Source organism: Sceloporus occidentalis, unplaced genomic scaffold (assembly GCF_023333645.1).
Source record: "Sceloporus occidentalis isolate IW3139 unplaced genomic scaffold, rSceOcc1.0.p SCAF_6, whole genome shotgun sequence".
In the NCBI taxonomy this organism is placed as follows: Eukaryota; Metazoa; Chordata; class Lepidosauria; order Squamata; family Phrynosomatidae; genus Sceloporus; species Sceloporus occidentalis.
The window spans coordinates 131,136,919-131,159,519 of NW_028316986.1; the positions used below are offsets into that span (position 1 = coordinate 131,136,919).

Genomic DNA, 22,601 nt, shown 5'->3' on the forward strand with positions numbered 1-22,601 from the left:
CTTTCCCTACTGCATTATGCTTTCTGACTAAAGTGGAAATCTAATTTACTTATTTCTTGTAACTCATAAATCATAGTGATGCTGAGGGTTTTTTAAAGTTTGAGTTTCAATAAGAAGCTACAGGAAAACAGGTTCTGCGACATATCTTATTAGATCTTTTAAATCCACTTCTTTAGCAAGACAGTTTTTATTTCAAGTCCTAGTACAGAGAATTATGTATCTAAACATTCATTTCTGTTGTGTTATGCAAGCATTCCTTCTGACACTGAGCTTGAGTGATTCTATTAATAGAACATAAAATGCAGCAATGCCCACATAATGTCATGGTTTCTGTTTATTCAGAGATCTCAGTAAACAATATTTGTTTATAAATTAAAAGAAAAAAACATTTTTAATTTAAAAAAGTAAAAAGACCTGTGTGGGTCCAGGATGTACATAATTGGCTTGAGTTAATTTTGAGTTTGTTAACATGTTTCTTATGTGCGGATAAGCTGACTAAATCTCTTTAACCAATTGGGGGTTGTTGTTGTATTCAGAATGGTGGAGATAGTGATGGAGATGCTTGAATAGATGAATAGATTGTTGTTGATATTGTTGTTGTTGTTGTGTGCCTTCAAGGAATTATTGTCTATTCTAATAAGTCATGTCTCCTCATGTGTCCAAAGTATGACAATCTCAGTTTAGTCATCTTGGCTTCTAAAGAAATTTCAAGCTTGATTTGCTCTTGGGCCCATTTACGAGTATTTGACTTTTTGGCAGTCCGTGATATCCATAGAACTGTCTTCCAGTACAACATTTCAAATGAATTGATTCTCTTCGTGTCAGTTTTCTTCACTTTCCAGTTTTCACAATCATCAATAGCAATTGGACAATCTTGAAGTTAATTATATATCTATTCAATTATATATCCAAGTGATTCAATGATACATGCTAGGCTATACAGCTGGTGTAAAGGATGGCTTCCCACAAATATATGTTACTGGAAAATACAGTGGACCCTTGTTATACGCTGGGGTTTGGTTCCAAGATCCCCAGTGGATAACAAAATCCGTGGGTACTCAAGTGCCATTAAATATACTGTAATGACATAGCAAAATGGTGTCCCTTATAAAAAAATGGAAAATCAAAGTTTGATATTTGAAATTTATACTTTTTTTGAACATTTTCAAACCGTGGATGCTTGAATCCGTGTATAAGAAATCCATGTATAAGAAGGGCCAACTGTACTGTTGAGAAAGGATCGGACTTGAGATAATTGTAGAGCACTCTCCTGTATTTGTAACCATAGAATCATAGAGCTGGATGGGCCGTCAGGTCCTTGATCACTGGAGGATCTCCACCATAAGCATCCCCAGAAGTTAGCTGTCCAGCTCTTTTCAAAGACCTCCAGAGATGAAACTCCATCACCTCTGGGCAACGAATTCCATTGCTGGACCACTCTTACTGTCAAGAAATTATTTCTACTGTTCAATCAAAATCAACTCTCTTGCAACTCCAAACCTTTAGACTTGGCCCTACTCTCTGGGGAAACAGAGAACAAGCCTGCACTTTCCTCTTTGTGACAGCCCTTGAGTTATTTAGAATGTGATCTTGTCATCCCTCAGTCTTTTCCTCACCAGACCGAACATGCTTAGCTCCTTCAAGCTTTCCTCATTTTTCTCTCCATAAATCATATTATCCTCTTTGCCCCTTTCTGAACCAGCTCCATGTCTATATCCTTCTTAAAATGAGTAACCCAGAAATGAAGGCAGTACTCCAGATGAGGCCTAACCAGCAAAGACTATAGTGGGAGGATTACTTCCTTCAACTTGGAAACTATGCTTCTACTAATGCAGACTAAAACAGCATCCAGCTTTTTTGCTGCCATGTTACACTTCTGGCTCATGTGCAACTCATGATCAACAATAATCTGAAGGTCCTTTCCACATGTATTAATGCTGAGCCATGTATTCCCCCATCCTATACCTATGCATTTGGTTTTTGTGGCTTAAATGTAGAATTTTGCATTTGTCTCTATTGAATTTCATTTTATTATTTTCTGCCCAATTTCCTTGTTTATTTAGCTTCTTCTGAATTCTGTTCCTATCTTCCAATATGTTAGTCATCTCAGTTAGTTTTGTGTCATCTGCAAACATGCCAATGATTCTGTCCACCTCATCATCTAAATTATTGATTAAAATGTTGAAGAGTAATAGCCCTAGGATAACAACCCTGAGGGACTCCACTTGAGATCTCTTTCCAGTTTGAAGTGCAGCCATTCATGACTACTCTTTAAACAGTTTTATAATCCATTATGGATTCATCTTACAGTGTTCCCATCAATTCCACATTTAATCAGTGTGCTAATCAAAACGTTATGGGGGACCTTATCACATGCTTTGTTAAAATCCATATAAATGACTTCCCAGCATTGCTTATCACTATCTACTAAACTAGTGGCCTGATTTTTTTAAAAAAAGTTTTAGGATTAGTCTGGCAGATTTTGTTCTTAACAAACCCATGATGGCTCCTTTTAATCACTGTATTTTCATCAAGATACATACAGATAACCTCAAATATAATCTATTCCATTATTTTTCCTGGCTTTGAGGTTAGTTTTGTGGGTTTTCTTTTTTCCTTATTCTTGAGGTTAGCTAGGTGATTCCTGACCAACTCCCTATAAATCTTGATTTGCAATCCAAATCTCTTGCCAAGGTCTCAGCTCCCACATGAAAGTACAGTTATTTTTTGTGGGGGAAATTGAAGCCAAGTAGGTATTGAGTAGTTATGTCGTTTCATTGTGATTTGTTAGCATTTTGTCATCCTTAATTGAACAGCAGTCCCACTGTCTCTTTGGTCATTCTCTTGCCTCAAATGTATTTTTTTTTGGGGGGGGGGGCAACTCTTTTTGTTCCTTTTGGCTTGCCTAGCCAGTCTCAATGCATCTGGAGCTTTGTACAATTCCTGGAAGCTGTGGCTACACATATGTACTCTTCCTTGGCACTACCCAAATATCTAGCAATAGATTTGCTGTAACAGGGATGTTGCTTCTATCTTTTCTAGTGTCATCCATTTCCCCCCTACTTGCCTGTGATTGTTCAAAAATTAGCTAAGAATAACTGCTTATCTGATGGTCTAGAAGTGCCATGGAAAATAATCAACAAATATTCCAGCTAATGTGTGGTCAACCCTGAATTGCACTCCTACTTTAAATAACACTCCTTGCCACCCAGTCTTCCCTTTCTTCCCATTTCAATTAAATGGGTGGCAGATGTAGAAGGAGTTAAGAAAAGGGGCAACACACTCCGGAAGGGGTAATGGCACACGCGCCTGTGACGTGCGCACTGCCATGCTGCCGCATGCACAAGCCCCATTTATTTAAATGGGGCTTGAGCATATGCGGAATTCCCCTTACATGGAGGGTGCAGAACGGATTTCCCACATAAAGGAAGGGTCAGTTGTACACAGTTGTAGTCATTTAATTCCACCTGAACTGCCATGGTTCCCCTGATGGTATCCTGAGATCTTTAAGTGCTTCAATAAATTACAAACCCCAGGATTCCACAAGATGTAACCTTGGCAGTCACAATGGAACCTTAGTGTAGGGATGTAAAGAATATTAGAAAGTATTCAGAAAATGGTTGAATTTTTTTTTTAAGTCTTGAGAAACCCTGATGAGAAGCATTCTGGACTGATTGAAATCTTTGCAGTTTGGGACTTATTTTTCTGGAGTAGAAAAAAGCATTTTCTGTACAGGAAACAGCATCTTCTGTGTAGGAGTTAGTATCTCTGCATTGCAATATTATTTTCCATGCAAAAAATGCTGTTCCTGCACAAAAAATGTTTTCTATACAAATCAACCATGTCTGAATTTTAGGCAGAACCAATCTGAAACTATAGCAGCAGGGAGATCTGCACAGGAAAAAAATATTCTGCATAAGAATGAATTGTTCGTTGTTGAGATTCTATTTTCCATGCAGAAAATTCTGTTTCTTTTCAAAACAACCAAGTGCGGATTTTGCGCAGAATAAGGTACTGAATTGCAAATAGCCTTCAAAACTGCATGGTTTTTGAAGACTTTCTCGCAGCAAGAAGACAATTGCTGAAATTACTCTTTGCTAGATTCAAAAGAAGAGTAGCAATGCAACTCTTAGTGCATCATTTCGTAGTGTGAAAGAATCCTGTGTCTATTTTTACTTGTGTCAAGAGATGAAGTGAGTGTATTCCTTTGCTACAGAGGAATACACTCACTTCATTTCTAACTGCCATTTTTTCTCAGCAAGCTGGACTTGTAGAAGGCATGAGACAGAATTTTGAGGTACTTTGGTGGAGGAAATCTGGGGACTGAATTCTTCCCAGTCTTGTATATCTTGTGTTTATCAAGTGATAATATGCCAATTATCCAATTTGTGCATGTTTCTATGGTTGGCATTGCTTTAACTTGTTTCAGCTAGTTTCAAATTGTCTGGTTTTGAGTGATAAATGGTAATGATGATAATTGTTATTGTTAATTGTTGTCTTGAATTAATTACATGCCGCTGTGCAATCTTTAGCCATAGAATGGGATAGCAATATTTTAAATAAATACATATGTCAATTAAGACCATTTCAGTTCCAGGGGATAAAACAAAAATGTAGAAATGTCAAAGGTGAAAAGTGAGTAGTTTGGCAAGGACAATATTTAAGAGTCATGTTCTGTTAACCTTTATATGTTTTAAAATTTGTATATTTAAAAATTTATTTTAATTAGCCTTTTTTAATTGTTTTTAAAAATGTTGTTTTAATGTGTTTTTATATTGTGAGGTGCCTTGGGTTCCTTTTTGGGAAAAAGGTGGGATTAAATAAATAAATAAATAAATAAATAAATAAATCATTTAACATAAAAAACAAATCCAGATTAAAGGCCACCTTTGGAAAACAGAAAGTGGAATTCATTATATTTAAAATAATCCAAAAATAGTCCTGAATGGGGAACATTTTTTTCAGTAGCAGCATAAAACTAAATAAAGATGAAGCTAGGCTAGAGTACTTCAGGAAAAAATACTGAAGTTAACATGTTGCCACACAAAAGCCTAGACCCACATTTTCATCAACCTGGCCTCTTTTGGTGGTGGGTTATACAGCCATCTCCACTCAAAGTAGATCTTGAATTACAGGCAGGTTAATATAGGAGAAGGTGATCTTCAGAGCATTGGGTCTCAAAGCATTTAGGAGTCATTCCTAACCTTTTCCTTTATGTGAACCACTACATCATCACTGAAAGCTTGGCTGACGCAAGTCAAAATGATATATATCATCAGGGGTTCAGTAGACCTCACCTCCCTGCCTGGTATCTGGTGCTCTCCCTAAGCATTTTCATGACACTGATTGTACCTGACATTTAATACCCAATATCTTTCACAAAACAAAGTGAAGGGTTCCACCTTTGTGACCTTTTCCTTACTCTTTTTCTCTGCATCCATCTTACCCACACATAAGCATTCTGAAGATTAGGGCTTCATTGATCAATCAGTACAATTTTCTGCTGATCCACTCTTGAACTTCAGTCATACCAGGTTTTCCCCAACAGATTCATGTGATAGCAAGTCTGGCACATTCATGTGATAGCAAGTTTGATTTAAAGGAAGATTTTTTTAATTGTTGATTAATAAATGCAGCTGATGTTTCACAGCAGAGAACAGCTCACAGTCTTTCGGACAGCAAAAGCTGATCTTCTAGGCTAGACTGAAGGGTGGGGACAAATGAACTCTGAGATTTTCACAGGAAAGATTGTGATCTTACATTATTTTCTTCTGTAATGCTATGCTAGGATGAACAGTGGGGATGAACACTGCTGAATTGAAAATATTGCTTCTTGTTCCAACTGAAAGTTGAGTAAAAGGATTATGGGTACCAGGTAGATACCCAAGATAATATTTTCTTTTGGTGATGGGTTCAGTACTCACCATGCCCATGGTCAAGTTGCTGGATCCTCACAGACTGCCAGTACATTACAGAAATACTGAAGTAAGGTCTTATTGGTAAGAATCAACATCTTAAATTCAACATCTTAAGTTGTATCTGGTAACGAATTAGAAGCCAATATAGTTCTTGCCAGATAAATATGATATGTGCAACAATCTGGCTTCTGTTAAAATAGTTTTTGTTCACTTCATATCATATTCAAATTTTTCCAAGCTTGTTTTATTTCCACTTTTTTTAAAAAAAAAAAGGAGGGGGGGTCAACACCAATATCTACATTTTGTGCACATTTTTATGTGTACAAGCATTTGCACACATTATTTCACACAATTTCTCTGTGAATATACATTTTTGGCAAACACTTTCTACTAACATGCCTTTCTTTATGAGTAGTTTCCAAAAATGTACAATTTTTGAATGCTTTCATTTTGTTTTGGTTTCATTTGGTTTAGAAAGCATTCCTAGTTTAATTCTAATTCAACCATGGTCATTTCAAAAATCAGATAACAGAACTGAGAAATTTTCTCTGTACAACAGACAGGAAACTATCATATCCTATCATTATTCTCTAGAAATAAACATATCCAACCAACCTACACCATTCCAAAAGTGAATAAAAGGCAACCACCTTAAAGAAAAACCAGAATAGTTTCCTGCTTCTCCTGTGTATCAACTCTGTTAGTTTCTCCATATGAGCTAACTGCATAATTTTAAATAACCATTCTCTGCTGCTTTTAATTGTAACCATTTTCTATTCTCTTGCCAAAATAATCTTTGCTTCTGTTAATAAATTAACAATAAGAAGAGCCTGATTTATATTATAGGCATCTGTTACATAATTAAACAGTATCAATAATGGATCTAGCCTCAATCTAACTCCTGTTATATGTTCCTTCCTATTCAAAATATGAGTCCAGTACAATTGTACCTTAGGACAGATTTGCAATATGTATATGAACGCTATATCTGACTGCATTTCCAGCAACCAATGTTATTAACTGGAAAATGTGTATGCAGGTTTTTCAAGGTCGAACAAAACAATGCATAAATAAATATATTTTAAAAGGGCTTATTTTTAATGTAATGTAATGTAAAATCAATTAACAGGAAATTCTTGATTCATACTAAATGTAGCTTTTTCAGATCAAATGGACTTGTTCTTCCTGTCAGTGTTTTCCATGCCAATAGACATTTGTGCCTGATTGTTGGATGAACACGTGTGCCAAAATGTGTTGTTGTGAGCCGATTTGAATAATTTGAATGAATTAATTCAGGGGTTGTCTGCTTTGTTGTTGTTGTTTTTTAAAAAAATCAGAACGGTATTGAGATCCTTTTCCTGCCTATAGAGGAATCAATATCCCAATAAATTTCTATGAGGGGTGATAAAAAGATGGTGAGGAGACAAATCCCCTGCACATAGGTATTAAAAACACACAGGGTTCTAGGCTCTCAGATGATGCAACACATTTTTCAGCCAGGGAAATTCTTCTTTCACAAGATTTCAGTCCAAGTAGGCCAAGATTCAGCAACTGTGGAGGCGCAGTGGACATTTCCCTCCCTGCACCTCACCCAAATTGTTGCCTTTGGGTGTACCAAAAATGGCATTGCAACATTTCTAGCCACCATTCCTGACAATTTTGGGTCTTTTTTGTATTTTGGATGTTTGGGGGTTCTGGAGAGATGGGGAAGTAAACAGCATTTGCAGCTAGAGGTAGATTGATTTTGCTGATTTCAAGGTGAAAATTCTAGAGGTGTATGAGCAAATATGGGGTTTTTTTTGGCGGGGGGGGGTAAGGAAAGAACTGTTTTTAATCTGTAAGAGAAACTCAAGGTGGGAGCAAGATAGATCCTTCAAGGGCCAATGTGACTCGTGTAATTTTAAACTTGTGTCCCTTTAGAGGGGAGTTTTGCGTTTATGTGCTTTGAATCTGGCTAGTAAATCAGGCCAAATAACAACCCAAACACTTTTGTGTTTTAATGTGCTTTCTGTTAAGGAAGAGGGGATAAGACTCCAAGACCACCATATTTTTTTTTCTAACTTCCTCACACCCACTTTATTTAACATCTACTCTGGGTGACATTTTATTTAGCTGGTCCTGATAAAACATACTGCTTTACCATGGATTTCGGGTTTTATATCCCCTTGAAGCCATGCAGCTTCCCTCACGTTTTGGAGAAAGAAAAGGCCATGTGTAGATTTCATTTCATTTTGTTTCTTAAATAGGTGTGAGAGGTTAGAACACATTTCAAACAGCAGAAGTTAACCTGGGATAATTTATGGCACAGACAAGGCAAGAGGGACCAATTCATTAATTATAGGGTGTTAGTTTTTCTTTTCTTTTTCTTCCAGGTCTTAATTGTGAATTTAGGCCCTGTGAGGGTGGGAATCCCTGTGAGAATGGAGCTGTATGTCTAAAAGAGATGGATTTGGCTACCTTTCCCCTTGGATTCCAATGCCAGTGTAAGAAGGGCTTTGCAGGCCCTCGCTGTGAGATCAACATCAATGAATGCAGCTCCAACCCTTGCCTCCATGGATATTGCTATGATGGTGAGTTCAATATGTGCTATTGCTCTTTTTATCATTCAGAGCACACTAGTCATTGAATCTGAATCATTTCAGGGAGATAAGCAGATAACATTTACTAGTATGTGTGCCCCAGCTACACTTCGGTATTCTGCTTCTGAAAGAAAGGGAGTTTGCCAAAATGTCTCATTTTCTGGCACAGAGGTTTATGTTTCCAGAGGTCACAACACCAGCTAATGAGAAATTCTAATGAGATTTTTTGAATCGTCGCTTCCGATGCTTCAATTAGCCCAAATGCCTTTTGTCCAATATATTTGATGGTGAGTAATTTTCAGGTACTTAAAAAGATGCTCCTTTCAGCAATGAAGGATTGTTTGCAATGGGACTGTTTGCAATACGTATGAATGTTCCCTTGCAATGAGATCATGCAGAGGAAAGACAGGGTGCCTTTTCAGTGTGGCTGAGCAGTGAGGAAGCCCTATAATATTAATGACTTTTAACTCTTTTCACTCCTATTAAGTGATAGATCACACTTCAGAAAAAAGAAATAAAATGTCCAGTGGGAAGCTTATATATCACTGTTGAATTTCTACTAACCAGATAAGCAGGAGAAAGCCTAAATATACAAGGTGATGCTGACTGTATTTGCATTTTAATAATTAGTGAAATTCTACACTGATGGTAAGAACACAAGTTCAGTGAAATTGTATGTTTTGCAGAATTGTTTTAACTGGGAAAAGCCATACTCCAGTTAGATCCAAGCAGTAGGACTGTAAAATATTGCAAGCCTCATTCAGCTGTTTTTCTCACCCTTTCTCAGAATGCACAGGAGTAGGTTGTATTGCCATGCATGCTAGCTAGGCCCATCACAGTGTCCATGATACTGGTGGCTTTATATTCTGATATTTGTGCATTGAGAGGGAATTTTGGAAGAGGGCTTTTTCAAGTGTCTGAACACACCTGGCAGCCTCTATACCAGTGATTACCAACCTTTTCTATGCCCCACACCCCTAGGAAATGTTTGAAATGGTTGTATTCCCTACAAAAGTAATATTATATTTGAAGATGAAGAAGTCTACTTTCTAATTTTGGAATTACAAAACAAATTGAATCACATACAATACTGCAGATAAACAAACTGAACTTTTTAAAAAAAATATTTTAACTTAGTGTATAAAATGCAAATCTAAATTGAGCAATTAGATTCTGATTTATTCCAAAAAAAATGAGTGGTGACTCATGGGCCTCAAGGATACAAGCCATTCACTTAAGGATGCAAGCCATTCTTTGTCACACCCCCTGAAATTCCATTTCACCACCCTGGAGGTGCATGTACCTCATGTTGGGAACCCCTGCTCTATACCATTAGTCCTAGCCAACATAGACCCGAAACAGACAGGCCAAATAAACCAGTTTCCACACAGTTTTGAGCTGGGGCATTTAGATGATGCATGCCTTGAAACTGGGTATAAACTGCACCCATGCTGCACTCCGGGACTAAATGCCAGACTAAAAAGAAGGTGAATTTTTCTGCTTTCTCAGAAAACACGCACCTTCATCCATGCACCTAAATGCACCAGCGCCAGACCAATTATAAAGGAGTGATCTATCCCCTAATTGTGCATATAAACACCCCGATGCAGGAGCACGTAAAGAAAGGATGGAGCTGCAATATCCAAGCGGTGGGGGCAGCAATGCCCAAAAATGAAACAGTGGTGTTTATCACACTATGCTCTTAAAGAGGTACTATTCCAGTGTGACTCCTCTAGCTGCCTCCTGTTGCATGCTGGGATTGGCAGTTTTAAGGAGGGGTATTTAGAATTCTCAGGCAGAGAAGTTCAGCTCCTTAAAACTGCCAATCCCAGCATGCAACAGGAGGCTGCTAGAGGAGTCACACTGGAATAGTAGCTCTTTAAGAGCATAGTGTGATAAACATCACAGACACCTTGAATGCAACATACACATCCTGGAGTGCGTGTGTGAAGGAGAGATAAAGGTGGGCATGATTGGATGCTACAATGCCCTATAGTGGTGGAAGGTTCCAGATGCAAAATGTGTAGCCTATCAAAAGAAGCCATCCATCCAAGATGACTTCTAGTGAGGAGGTAGTTGCCAGTGGCTGTGTGTTTGTGTGAAAGTGTGCAAGGATGATGAGAAAACACCGAAAATAATAATGATTAAAAAAAATACCCAGAAATGCAGCTTCACATTGCACCATCATTGGGCCATTCTCATCCAGGCCACCATGGGATCAGCCAGTGCAGTTGCTTGGGGTTTGAATTGGTCTGTGGAAAATCAGCTTCAAGACTCTTTTTCCTGCCAATCTGTTTCACCCCATAGCCAACAATGAGGGATCTGGAAGATCCCAGGTTACCAACTCTAAATTATATTCTTCCTCATTATCCCTTATTATTAGAATTCCATTCCAGCCAGCAGCCTTATTTAGAGAAGGAAGTCTGTTCAGCTGCCAGTCTGAGGGCAGAATGATGATGGGTTCTTCTCCTCCCTTACTGACTGAAAATGAAACAACCAGAAGCAGGTCCTCTGTCACATTGGCGGGTTACAGACCACCCATTTGGGGCGGGCTGTACCTGCCCCTTTCCCCGGAGTATCGGGGCCTCAGTAGCCAGAACGGCAGCCGCTGAGGCCCCGATCCGCTGCTTCCTGGGCTGCGGGGAAGCAGCAAAAGGCCGCTTCCCTGCAGCCTGGAAAGGGGTGTCCCTGGGGCTTCAAGCCCCAAGGACACCCCGCGGTGGCGGGGAGGAGGAGAAAGGGGCCGCTTGGCCCCTTTCTCCTTTGGTCCGCTGAGCGCAGCTGTCTGAAGGCTGCACCCAGCGGACCAAACCAGGAAGGAGCTCTGAAACGGAGCTCCTTCCTGCTCTGCAGAAAGGGTGCATTATGCGCCCTGGCGCGGAGCAAGGACGTCACATCTGCGCTGCCCCGTATAGAGGCGGCGCGGTCATGACATCCTCATGGCGGTGGCCATGTGGAATGGCCGCTGCCATTTTGTGCATGCGGAGCGCGCACTAGGGTTATGGGGGTGCAGAAGCACCGCCCCTTTCAAACCCTAGTGCACGCTCCGCACGCACAAAACGGCCCGTTTGTAATGGGCCAGTGTAGCCTCACTTATTAGTGGTCAAAGGCTGGAAATCTCATCCTCTTTGTGCCCTGATCAGTAGCTGAACAGACCTCCCTCACTCAGTGTGGCTGGTCGCTGTTAAGGTGTACAATAGGCTGCTGTATCTGCTGAGTTTTGGTTCTAGGACTCCCCTGGAAGCCAAAATCCACCATTAAATAAAATGGTATAGTAAAATGGTGCCCCTTGTATAAAACAGGAACTTCAAGGTTTGTTTCTTGCAATTCTGTCTTAAATATTTTGAAGTGTGGATGGTGGAATCCCATTGATGAAGAATCCATGGATACAGTGGGCTCTAGGAGACATTACTGAATTCAACATTGATAGCCAAAGTAGGATACTTAGAAAGAGCATAAATCATGTGCATGTTGAGAAACTACAATAGGAGTGCCAGCTGAATTTATCACATTATTGGTAATAGCCAGCTCCATCTGGCAACTCCATCCATTACTTGGTAGGAACCATTCCATCCAGCTACAGTGATTGAGACAAAGGAAACAGACCTACTACCATCATCGTCATCATCTTTGTCATCACCATAATCATATTCATCTTTACTTAGAAGCTAGCTTGCTCCACCAGACATCATCTGGCAGCCACCCTATGAACAATACTGAGAAACAAACTTTGGCTTTTCCCCTCATAAATTCATCCAGTTCCCACTACAAGGATTTTTCAGCTAAGGATGTGTTTGTGTGTGTGTGCACTCACACGTGTGTGAAAGAGAGAGCATAGGTGTGTGTTTACAGACTCGTTTGCTTATTCAGGACCACAGGTCCGGGTTGATACTATTTGTTTGTAATGAGTGATTTCAGAGTTGTATTTATTGTACCATTTTGTGTAGATGTATCAACACACATACCTCCATCATCATCTCAGCACATAGTTGCTTAGATTTCCATAGATGTGAATATTCAATACATAACCTAAAATTATTTGATGGATCTTCCTAGAATCTTACCATTCAGTTCCCAGTGTGAGTACCTGTTAAAGTAAATAGCTATGGAGATTTGATTTGCAACTTAAAAGGGAGGGAAAGTGCCCTTCTTGAGTTCCAGCTTAAAATTGCAAATTAAGAAAAATCCTAGCATTGCCATGTAGTCAGAAAAAAAAATTCCTCGAACAAAGGGCTTGAAGCATTTAATGAGAGTAATAGCAGTTACATGTGCAGAGACTGAGTGACAGCATAGATTACATGGTAAATCTTAGAGATAATGAAGAACCCAGGGACCTGTGTGAGGCTATAATAAATCTCTGCCTGTAAGAACTGCAATCATTGCTGTCACTGGGTCCCTTGTATAGATGTAGCTCTCTAAAGATACTTCTCTTTTTACATCACTAATGATGAAAAAGAGGAAGGGCTGATTGTTAGCTCAGGGGGCTTGGAATGAAACATGGAAGCACATGAGAGGAGCTGATCAAGGCTGTCAAATTCCAGCTCTTGAGCCGTTCCTTTTTAATAAAGTGGCACAGTGTGAAAATTGCATCTCTAGAAAATAAATGTTTCTTTCCCTGGCTAGTGTGTGTGTGCATGTGTGTGTGTGTCTCAATCACAGATGCAAAATCATATATCTTGTTCCTTTCAGAAAGGGCACCTTGGGGAATATTTTTAGGGGGGGATCTCTAGCACCTAAGAATAGGAATGTAAAATAATATCTTCGCTTTTTATCATCCTTAGAGAGAAAGGATATCTTGAGACATTTCAGTTCTTTATGAGACAGGTTTTAACCCCCCCCCCCCCGCCCTTGGTGTTTTGGGACATTTTGTGAATCTCACTTGCCTAAACACTTTTTGTACAAGCCGCACTGCATATTTGCACAAGTTAAAATCTTTTCTTTGCACATTATTTCTTTGCAAAAAAAAAATAGCCTCCCAAAAGCTTTTTTAAAAACAGCAAAAATGTCCATTTTTAATTTAATTTTATTTCAATTTCAGTGTCTTCTCAGTTGGGAGAAAAAAATGTGTTTAGTTTTTATGGGAGAGAACAATGTAAAGTGAAGACAGATACTATCCTGAAACTGGATAGTAGTCTGTGGGGCTACATCTGGAAAGGAGGAAGGGAGGGAGGGAGGAAAAAAAACAGGTAGGCAGGCAAACTGCCTTGGGAAAGAAATTCTAAAGCTGAGGAACACATACCCAGAAGTGGAGTCATCTAAATCTCAACCCTTCTGTATGGTGTGGTACAGATGATGCTAAAGCACCATACTCACACTGTGCTAGGTTTACAGGACCGCACAGCAACCACACGGTTCTTAACCCTAGCACGTACTGGTGGTGGCATAATGGTGGTGCCTGTATACACGGGCACAGCCATTATGACATAACGGATGCATAGCGTCCACACGTCACATCACCCCAGTTACATCACAAATGTGCCATTGGCGCACTCGGACATAACTGGCGTGGCAGAAAAAGAACCCGCTTTTTGCAGGTTCTTTTTCCTTCTCAGGGAAGCCATGTGGTTTGGCGGTTGTGGCTTCCCTGCAGAGGGAAAAATGACGACGACACTCCAGACCTTCAATAAGGTATGTACCGGGCCTATGTTAGATTACACCTTCTAACATTCCTGGAAGAATAAAAATCCAATCACCTGGTTTGTTGAGCTTGGGGGAGGTTGGTGTAATACATCATTTCCTGAAGGCATCAGATAGCGCAAGGCTCTTAGGATGCTTCTGCTCTGCAGAAATAATCCAGTTTGACATCATTTTAACTGCCATGTCTCAATGCTAGGGAATTCTGAGAACTGTACTTTGTTGTGGCACCAGAGCTTTGCTCTGGAACCACAACAAATCACAAATCCCAGAATTAACACTAGCTACACATGGGCTGCATCCACCCTGCAAAAATAATCCGGTTTGACACCAATTTAATTGCCATGGCTCAATGCTATGGAATTTTGGGAACTGTAGTTTGTTGTGGCACCAACAAATGACAAATGCCAGAATTCCTTAGCATTGAGCCATGGCAGGTAAAGCGGTGTCGAACCAGATTATTTCTGTAGTGTGGATGCAGCCCAAGTCACATGAGCAGTTTCTTTTTCATTCCTTTACTTCTCCATTCATATGGAAATTTCAGGTATCCTTGACAAAGATCACATTCTTTCATGGAAATCATCTGGAAAAATTATAAAATATATAGTAGGGATATTAGAGGAATTCCTTTTTTGCAAATTTCAGTAGAAACTGACCAGGTCCATCGCCAGCTGAAATGTACACCTGAACCAAATGATCCATCAATTTTCATGTTTCTTGAATGTTCCCATGTTCACAGCTGGGTGCTTTGTTTGTTTTTGAATAGAAACTTAAAGGTGTGCATTTTGAGAGAAAATTCATTTAGAAAAGGTACTTTAGAAGAAAATAATTTGAAAATATGTTTTTAACTGCATGTTTTTGTGCTGGATTTTTTTTAAAGGAAAATTCACATGTTAATTTGAAAACAGTGCTGACAGAACATTTGTGACAGACTGATTTGCCCATTTCCACTGCATATAAAAGACATTATTTATGTATTTTATGTATGTATGTATGTATGTATGTATAAATACATTTATCTATTTATACAGTAGTTATAAGTATATCTAGGAGCCATCCCTTGTGTTGTGTGCAGAGCATCCCTGTGTATTTTCTCTTGTATGAGGTACTTGTGGTGCTGGAGGTGATATATGTGTTTGTGGGTTACTATCACACATTTTTCTAAAATAAATAAGGGTCATTCACTTTTGTGAGAGAAAAAGGAAATATCTTTGCTTTGCAACTAGGAATGGGAAAAGCACCTTTTTTCTAGTCCATTTCTCTTTCTTTTACATGTACACTTTCACCAGGGCCTCTGAGAGAAATTTTGCAAGGTGGAACAAGACTGCATTTGGGCCCAGGTGGCTACTCTCACAATTGAAAATTTAAGGTCTAAATGGGCCCACACATTCCACTTCCAAATGGACCTTAAATCCTCAAGTCTTTTCAATAAAGATAAGAGTATAAAATGAAATTAAAGTGTATATATATGATATCATGAAATGGTGGCTATGTTTAACAACCAGAATTCAGACTGGATACACCTCATATAACAGGGTGAAATAATCCATTTGTTTCATAGGGGGAAACAGGCAGGTCCTGGTGGAATGCCAAGAAAGAACCTGCAGAGCTACATGTATGCTAACCTTTGTAAAATAATACAATGGGAGTAGAATGTGTGGGTTTTGAGGGAGGAGGCTGTCAGAAATTCATGGGTCCCTCCTAGGTTCTCTGTGCACCAGCTTTATCCAAATGGCTAATCAAAATATTCTGCGTTTTCTGGGCTGAAAAATGGGCATAAAGTTTCACCAAATTTCTTAAGGGGAAGAGGAAATTCCAGCAATATATTAGAGGTGTGGGTCAGTGCTGCGGAATTCTGGGAATTATTTTACTTAACTGAGAACGTTTTTGGAGAAGAGAATTCTATTAACTTTTTTTTTTTACTTTTATATAAGTGCTTTCTTGTCTTAATTACTGTGTAATTCTGTGTAACAAGGAATAACTTTTTTTATTTTTCAAACACATTATTGCAGTTGTTGATGGCTTCTATTGTTTGTGCAACCCTGGATACGCTGGACAAAAATGTGACCAAGACATTGATGATTGCATTAATAATGCATGTAAACACAATTCTACTTGCATGGATCTTCATCTGGTTAGTATACTGTATGAACTTCATGTCCGTGTCTGTGTCTCTCTGGTTGGTTGTAATCTCTTGCCCTGTTGTCTGCATACAGAGATAAATTGCATCCCCTCTCCGAGGAATCTAAGGGCAAGTTCTAATGTTGTGCAGAGAACACCTCTTGTAGTAGGACTTTCCCTTTTCTTCCTCCTTTCTTCCTGCAGGTGCCTTCTCTCCTCCAAATATTCAGAACCCATGCCCCACCAATTCTTTGGACGAAAAGTTTTGGTGTGTAGGAGGGACTACATGAAAAGGGAAGCAATTTCCCCTTTTCTGATTTGTAGATGGAACCTTTACAATGGAAGAACTGGTTAATTGGATAATAACTATCTTAAGGTGTGTCAAGATAAATGTTTGGAGGATAGAGGGTACTTTCTTGTATTGTTATTTTGTCCCAGTCCTAATATGTTCATTTTGCATCATTAACTGATTGCTCTACAGCTGAGTTCCTAGCCTTCTTGAGCATCAAATGACAAAACTCACAAAGGCAACAGGGTTTTGTGATGCTCCTGGAGAAGATCCAATAACATCCAAACAATGATACCTTTATTGGGCCAACCAAAATGCACAATAACATGTTGCAATCTTTCAAAGTCATACTGGCTTCTTCATCAGGCAAACAGTAAAAAGAAATTGAAGATGTTAGTCATAGGCCTGCATTTCCTGTTTCTGGTCTTAGTTCAGATGATAGGGAGGGCAATCTGCAGGCTGGCACTTTTCCCTTTGGCTTCTGACTCCAACAAAGGTAAAGCAATTTTTTCTAATATTGGGACTGACTGTCATGATTTGCCTCTTCCTGATGCAAACACGAAGACTTCTTGAGAAATTCAATGTTCTTTACCTACATAGGAGCCTGTGGCTTCACAAGGGAAGGAGACATGCTGGATTCCAAGGACACTTCTTCTTTGAATTGCAAACGGACATTAAATTTCCTTGACTTTGAAAATCTACCAGTGACTATATAGCTGAAGGGGGAGGTGCCAGCCTCCAAACAGCCCTCCCTACCATCTGAACTAAAACCAGAAACAGAAAATGTAGTCCTATGACTAACATATTTAATTTCTTTCTCCTGTTTGCCTGATGAAGAAGCCAGTATGACATCAAAAGCTTGCAACATGTAATTGTGCATTTTGGTTGGCTCGATAAAGGTATCATTGTTTGGATGTTATTGGCCTTGCTATATGGCCAGCATGGCTACCCCAGATGTCTCCTGGAGAAGGGTGGGAGATATCACAGACATGGTTGTGATGCGATCTGGCTTGAATGCAGCTTTCAACAAAACCATTTATAAAAAGTCAGATGCCTAAGAGGCCTATTGACGGTATATTGTGTGATTTCCCATGAAGAGCCACACATGCTGAAACCCAATGAAATCAATAGTGTACAATGTGCCTAATTATTTATAGATGAAGAAGATGAAGCAGCAAAAGGTGGAATATGGGGGAAACTTGCATTTCAGCAGCTAAACGATGCAGCCATATATGAAGCAGCTGTATAGCTTTCCTTTCTGGATTGACACATAGCACTCACTACTAGCCTTTCTAATCTTTAAATTGGTACTGCCAAAGATATTTTCTCTAGATTTTGTTGTGGCAAAAGTGATACCCTGAGTAGGAATCCAGAATGAAGAATCTTCAGCCAAAAAAAATTGAAGAACGTCAGTGGGAGAGAAGCAGTATTTTGAGAGTTAAGGCATCCTGGATGGGAGATGAAGGGGGAAAAAAATTAGGATTGGATTTTTGGCAGAGGGAATCTGTGTCAGTGTTCTCTACTGACACATGAAATATTTGCTAGGCTAGGTGGGATATTGTTTAAATCCTTTGGTAAGGATTTTATAGGGCTAGAGACTTTGTTGAAGAGAGGCATTTCTGCCCTATAAATCATTTACTTGTGTTCTGTGGCCAGGTTTCACTTGCTCAGTGGAAATGAAAAGAGACTTACATGTGCTCAGTGGTTCCTTTACCATATCCCCACTGGCTAGCAGAAGCAATCACTTGTTTCAAAACTACACTCTCTTAAATCTTGCTTACATGTTTGCTGCCTGTAATGCCATATCCTGTGCATTAACTGCAAGGTAAAAGTGGAAAGAATATTAAAAAAATATTTGGAAAATTGTTAAAAAAATGTTTTCCAGTGTTGATAAAACCTGACAAGAAGATTCTTGCAACGATGAGAATCTTTGCCGTTTGGGACTTATTCAGTGCACAATTTGCACCTAGCTGTTTGCAGAAAATAATAAATCTATGTAGAAATATTATTTCCAGTGCAAAAAAAGAAAAATAAATAAATAAATAAATAAATAAATAAATAAATCTGTGACTTGAACATAGTTGATTTGCATAGAAAACAATGGCCCCTATTCTATATCACAATCTATGTTGTGCAACTTTCTACAAACTTAGCTATTTAGCAGAGGCACCAAGAAACCCTCCTAGTGCAAAGATGCCTCTGAAGACAGTATCAAGAGTGTTCCTATGCACATTGGGCTCTAGCAATGTGCATTGACACTTCTCAGTTGGTGTCCCAATGCTCATTGCTCCCAATGTACATCTGTCCTGTTTTGCACTGATCACTTCGCTCACTCCCCTGTGTACTAATATTACAGCAGCCCCTTGCAGAGTACAGATGTTGCAAAACCACCCAGTTCTATTTCCTTCAGGCATTAGTTCACTTACAATGACTTAAGTCCCTTATAGAATTTTGACCAACATTTTATGTGCAGGAAAGGATATTTCTGCATTCTAGGACTGCATTAGTTTTAAAGATAGTCTGACAGGAAAAACCTTAAAAATGTTTGTTACTTTCTTCAAGAAGAAACATAGAGAAGGGCTTGGTTGGAAGTATAGTTGTCACTATGTAAGATTTTGGATTTATTGCATGAAACCCTTGCAAAAAGAAAGTTGGCTTGGCTACTACTGGTTCAGTGTATCACAAAATGATGTGTGCCTGCTTTGTCTTTCCCACTTGGGAACAGCATCCCAGTGAGGATCCACAGGGATGGAGGGAGAAGAATAACTGGAACATTACTTGCTGCTTACCTCTGTCTTGGGAGTCACTGTGCTCCTGATCTCTGCTTTCTTCAACAACTAAATCCTGTCATAAAAAGCCTAATTCAGTCCCATTTACAGCATCGTATTTTAGATTTGTTTTCTTCATAAGTCCTGAGAGGCTTTTTGTTGTTGTTGTTCTGCTACCATCAGTCAAATCTATCCCTTCTCTTTCTACAGTCATTTGTCATTTTCCCCTGTCAAAAACATATACCATTTTGTTTTAAATGGACTGTGACATAGTTAGCAAATCAATAAAATCCCCACTGGGTCATTGTTCCTCAGAAAGCCAGGCCAGAAAGAAGGGGGGGGGAAAGTAAGAACACTCTCCTCTAGGAGAATTCATTCACTGTAGGAATAAAAACATACACGTACAGAGAAAAAGTGTTGTGTTTCATTGGGAATAGGTTGTTTATGAGTCTTTGGTGGCCTTTGATTGATTTTTCTTTAAAAAAAACCAAAGTGCATAAACTGGGTATTTCATGCAGAATGATAGCACAGTAATACAAATACTTTTTAAACCTGATTGACAAAATTGTACTTATTTATTCCCCCCCCCCCCCCGCTATATCTGTGTTCTTTTGACAGTTTACCTCCAAAGTAAGATTCAAAGATTTATATTCAGTATAACTTATAAACACAGATGCAAAGAAATATCAGCACAGAACCATTCCCTAGATTGAGTTCAAGCTTACTAAATTCCTCAGTTAATGTCAATTCTATGTGGGTTTTCTTCTTTAAAAAAAAAAAAAAAAAACCTTGCATGTGTTCCATATGTAAAATTATGGCGGGTTACAGACGGGCAGGGGAAGACGTCTTGGGGGTGTATTCTGCTGAATACGGAGCTTCCAGACCGCCTGCCCCGGGGGCGTGGCTCAGGTGTATGGGGCTTCCACATGGGGGGCAGTGAAGACGCCTCACCTGGGGCCGTTTCTGACCCGCAGTTTCCATACCGCCGCCTCGGAGGACGCTGCAAAGAGAGAGGCAGCTTCTGCACGGGCAGCCAAAAACGGGTTTTTTTTTTTTCTTTTGCCGGCTGGCGGATGCGCAGCTGCGCAGCTGCGGCACTCAGCACCGGCGGCAGAAAGCCTATGTGCACATTTAAAGTGCCCAGGCCCCTTTAAACTTTTTCCCTCGCCCTGCCCAAGAACAATGGTGGTCTCCTGCCAGCTGGTGATCAGCTGGTGTTGGCATCCTTGTCCGCTTGCACGTTGGTAGTGTCACCAGCATCATGGATGCCTCCTCTCCTTTGGTCCCCGCGCTCTTGCTGAATCTGCAATGCACAGCCACAGCTGTCGCCGCTGCCACCGCTGTCCCCCTGCCATCCCCCATCACCTCCCTTGTACATATATAAATATTTAAAGTTTTAGGGGTTTTTTATTGTTAGGTGAAAATGGCACAGGAATGTGTGTAGGGGTTCACTTTAAATTCCAAACTTTCCCCAATTCTAGCAGCGCATGCGTACATGTTGCTCTAGGGTTAGGGTTACGAGCATTAAAATAGAGTGCAGCTGTGCTGCAGCTTCCACATCTGCATGGCATCTGACGCTCTAATTAGAGCCTCGGTGCAAACTGCGCATGTTCCAGGACCCCGACTCATTATGCGACGCAGCAGACACGGAGCTTTTAAATGGGCAACTTAAATTAGCGGCATAACAATTCTGGCGTACCGGTGCAGCAGCTTATAGACGGAGCTGTGCAGCTGCGCAGCATATAGAAAAGAAGCGGGGAAAAGCAGCACTTTTTTAATGCCGCTTCTTCCTGCTTGGGGCATGCGGGCGGCGTGTTCATGGCGGCATTCAGGTAAGGGCCGTCTGAAGGCTATACCTTCATGACGTCATGAACACACCCCTTTTTGCCCATCTGTAACCTGCCGTTGTTTCTGTTTTTAATTCTCCATTGGATACACTTAGGGTAGATCTAGGGTTGGCTAGATTACCTGCAATCATTTTTTTAAAATTAACAAACGTATGACAATATTAAGATTGTAGTTTAGCAAGGGCTAGCTACACTCTTTTTGCACTGTAACTTTAACATTTTTAAGGGCAGTAGGTAGAAAAGCAATTGCATAAGCAATAACAGATCAAATACAGAAGAAGCAGAGTCATGGAAATTGATTGTCATTATTAAAACCAGCTGGGGCAGTGGGACCATGTTGTTCATATGGATTGAACAAGCCATTAGGGTAGTTGAAGTTAGGTGAGCCTCCCTGGAAGAGGCACTTAACTTCATGACACAGTGAAGAAAATCTTCAGTAAGAGAGAAGTTTGGAGGATAGCTTCTAGGAACAATCTTTACATTCTGGCAAATTCATGTCAGACAAATTTTTCAATAACTTGCCTAGCAGTGAAGTTTTAGCAAGGGGACTTGCAAGAACTTGGTCCAAAACACACTGCAGAAACAATCCAGTTTGAGATAGCTTTAACTGACTTGGTTCAGTGCTAAGGAATCCTGGAAATTGTAGTTTATTGTGGCACTAGAGGTCTCTAACAGAGAAGGCTAAATGTCTTACAAAACTACAGTTCCCAGAATTCCCTAGCATTGAGTCAGGGCAGTTAATGCAGTCTCAAACTGTATTATTTCTGAAGTGTGTTTTGAACCCTAATAGGCACTGCTAGCCAACCATTCATCTATTTAAGTGGGTAATAAGTTAGCTGGTGATAACACACCAGGCATAATTGTGACATACTCTCATATGCAAGATCTTTTCAGTGACCATATTTCAGGATAGGAAGGATATGTTTATGTTTGAGGTTTTGTGTGTGGCTTAAGGAAAGTGAAAGAACTGCATTTACTTGTCTTTGATTGCTCACTGCCTAGCAGGGTCTGCAAAAAACTTTTATCATGGATACATAATCTTAGAAACAGAATTAGTTTCAGTGCTTGTCGCTCATGCCATAAAGACTGATAAGTGCAGAACGTTTAGATGGCATTGTGGTTGACTATTTTCATTTTGCTTTAATATTAACTTCAATGATACAAAAATGCATTCTCTGAAGATGTTCTTGTGTTTCTGAGGCCCACATCCCTCATTACATGATATCACACATTTGTTTTCAAATTTGAAGATCTGTGGATTTTTTTTAATACTGATATTTGATACTTTGTGGGTTTGTGAACATTATGAGAGTGGTGGTATTTGGCTTGTAAGATGTATCTGCTGTTACTGCTGTGTATAATAAATAAGTGATAAAAATGTTAAAAGAGAATGTGATGTTGGAGACAGCAAAGGTGGTATGTTCCATTCAAAGTTGGAGTCCAGG

The 22,601-nt window shown here is 39.6% G+C and overlaps 2 protein-coding genes across 2 annotated transcripts in view; both read left to right on the plus strand.

Moving 5' to 3' along the window:
• The window catches only part of LOC149311400 (uncharacterized), a 68,498-nt gene extending 57,547 nt beyond the window's left edge, over positions 1–10,951 (plus strand). Inside the window, exons 6-7 of the mRNA XM_089529501.1 lie at positions 8,291–8,488; positions 10,881–10,951. Coding sequence (XP_089385627.1) covers positions 8,291–8,488; positions 10,881–10,951 — 269 coding nt within the window. The remainder of the gene's footprint in view (positions 1–8,290; positions 8,489–10,880) is intronic.
• Positions 10,952–16,209: 5,258 nt separating this feature from the next.
• The window catches only part of EYS (EGF-like photoreceptor maintenance factor), a 670,725-nt gene continuing 664,333 nt past the window's right edge, over positions 16,210–22,601 (plus strand). Inside the window, exon 1 of the mRNA XM_089530993.1 lies at positions 16,210–16,265. Within this exon, the coding sequence (XP_089387119.1) occupies positions 16,251–16,265 (15 nt within the window). The 5' untranslated portion in view covers positions 16,210–16,250. The remainder of the gene's footprint in view (positions 16,266–22,601) is intronic.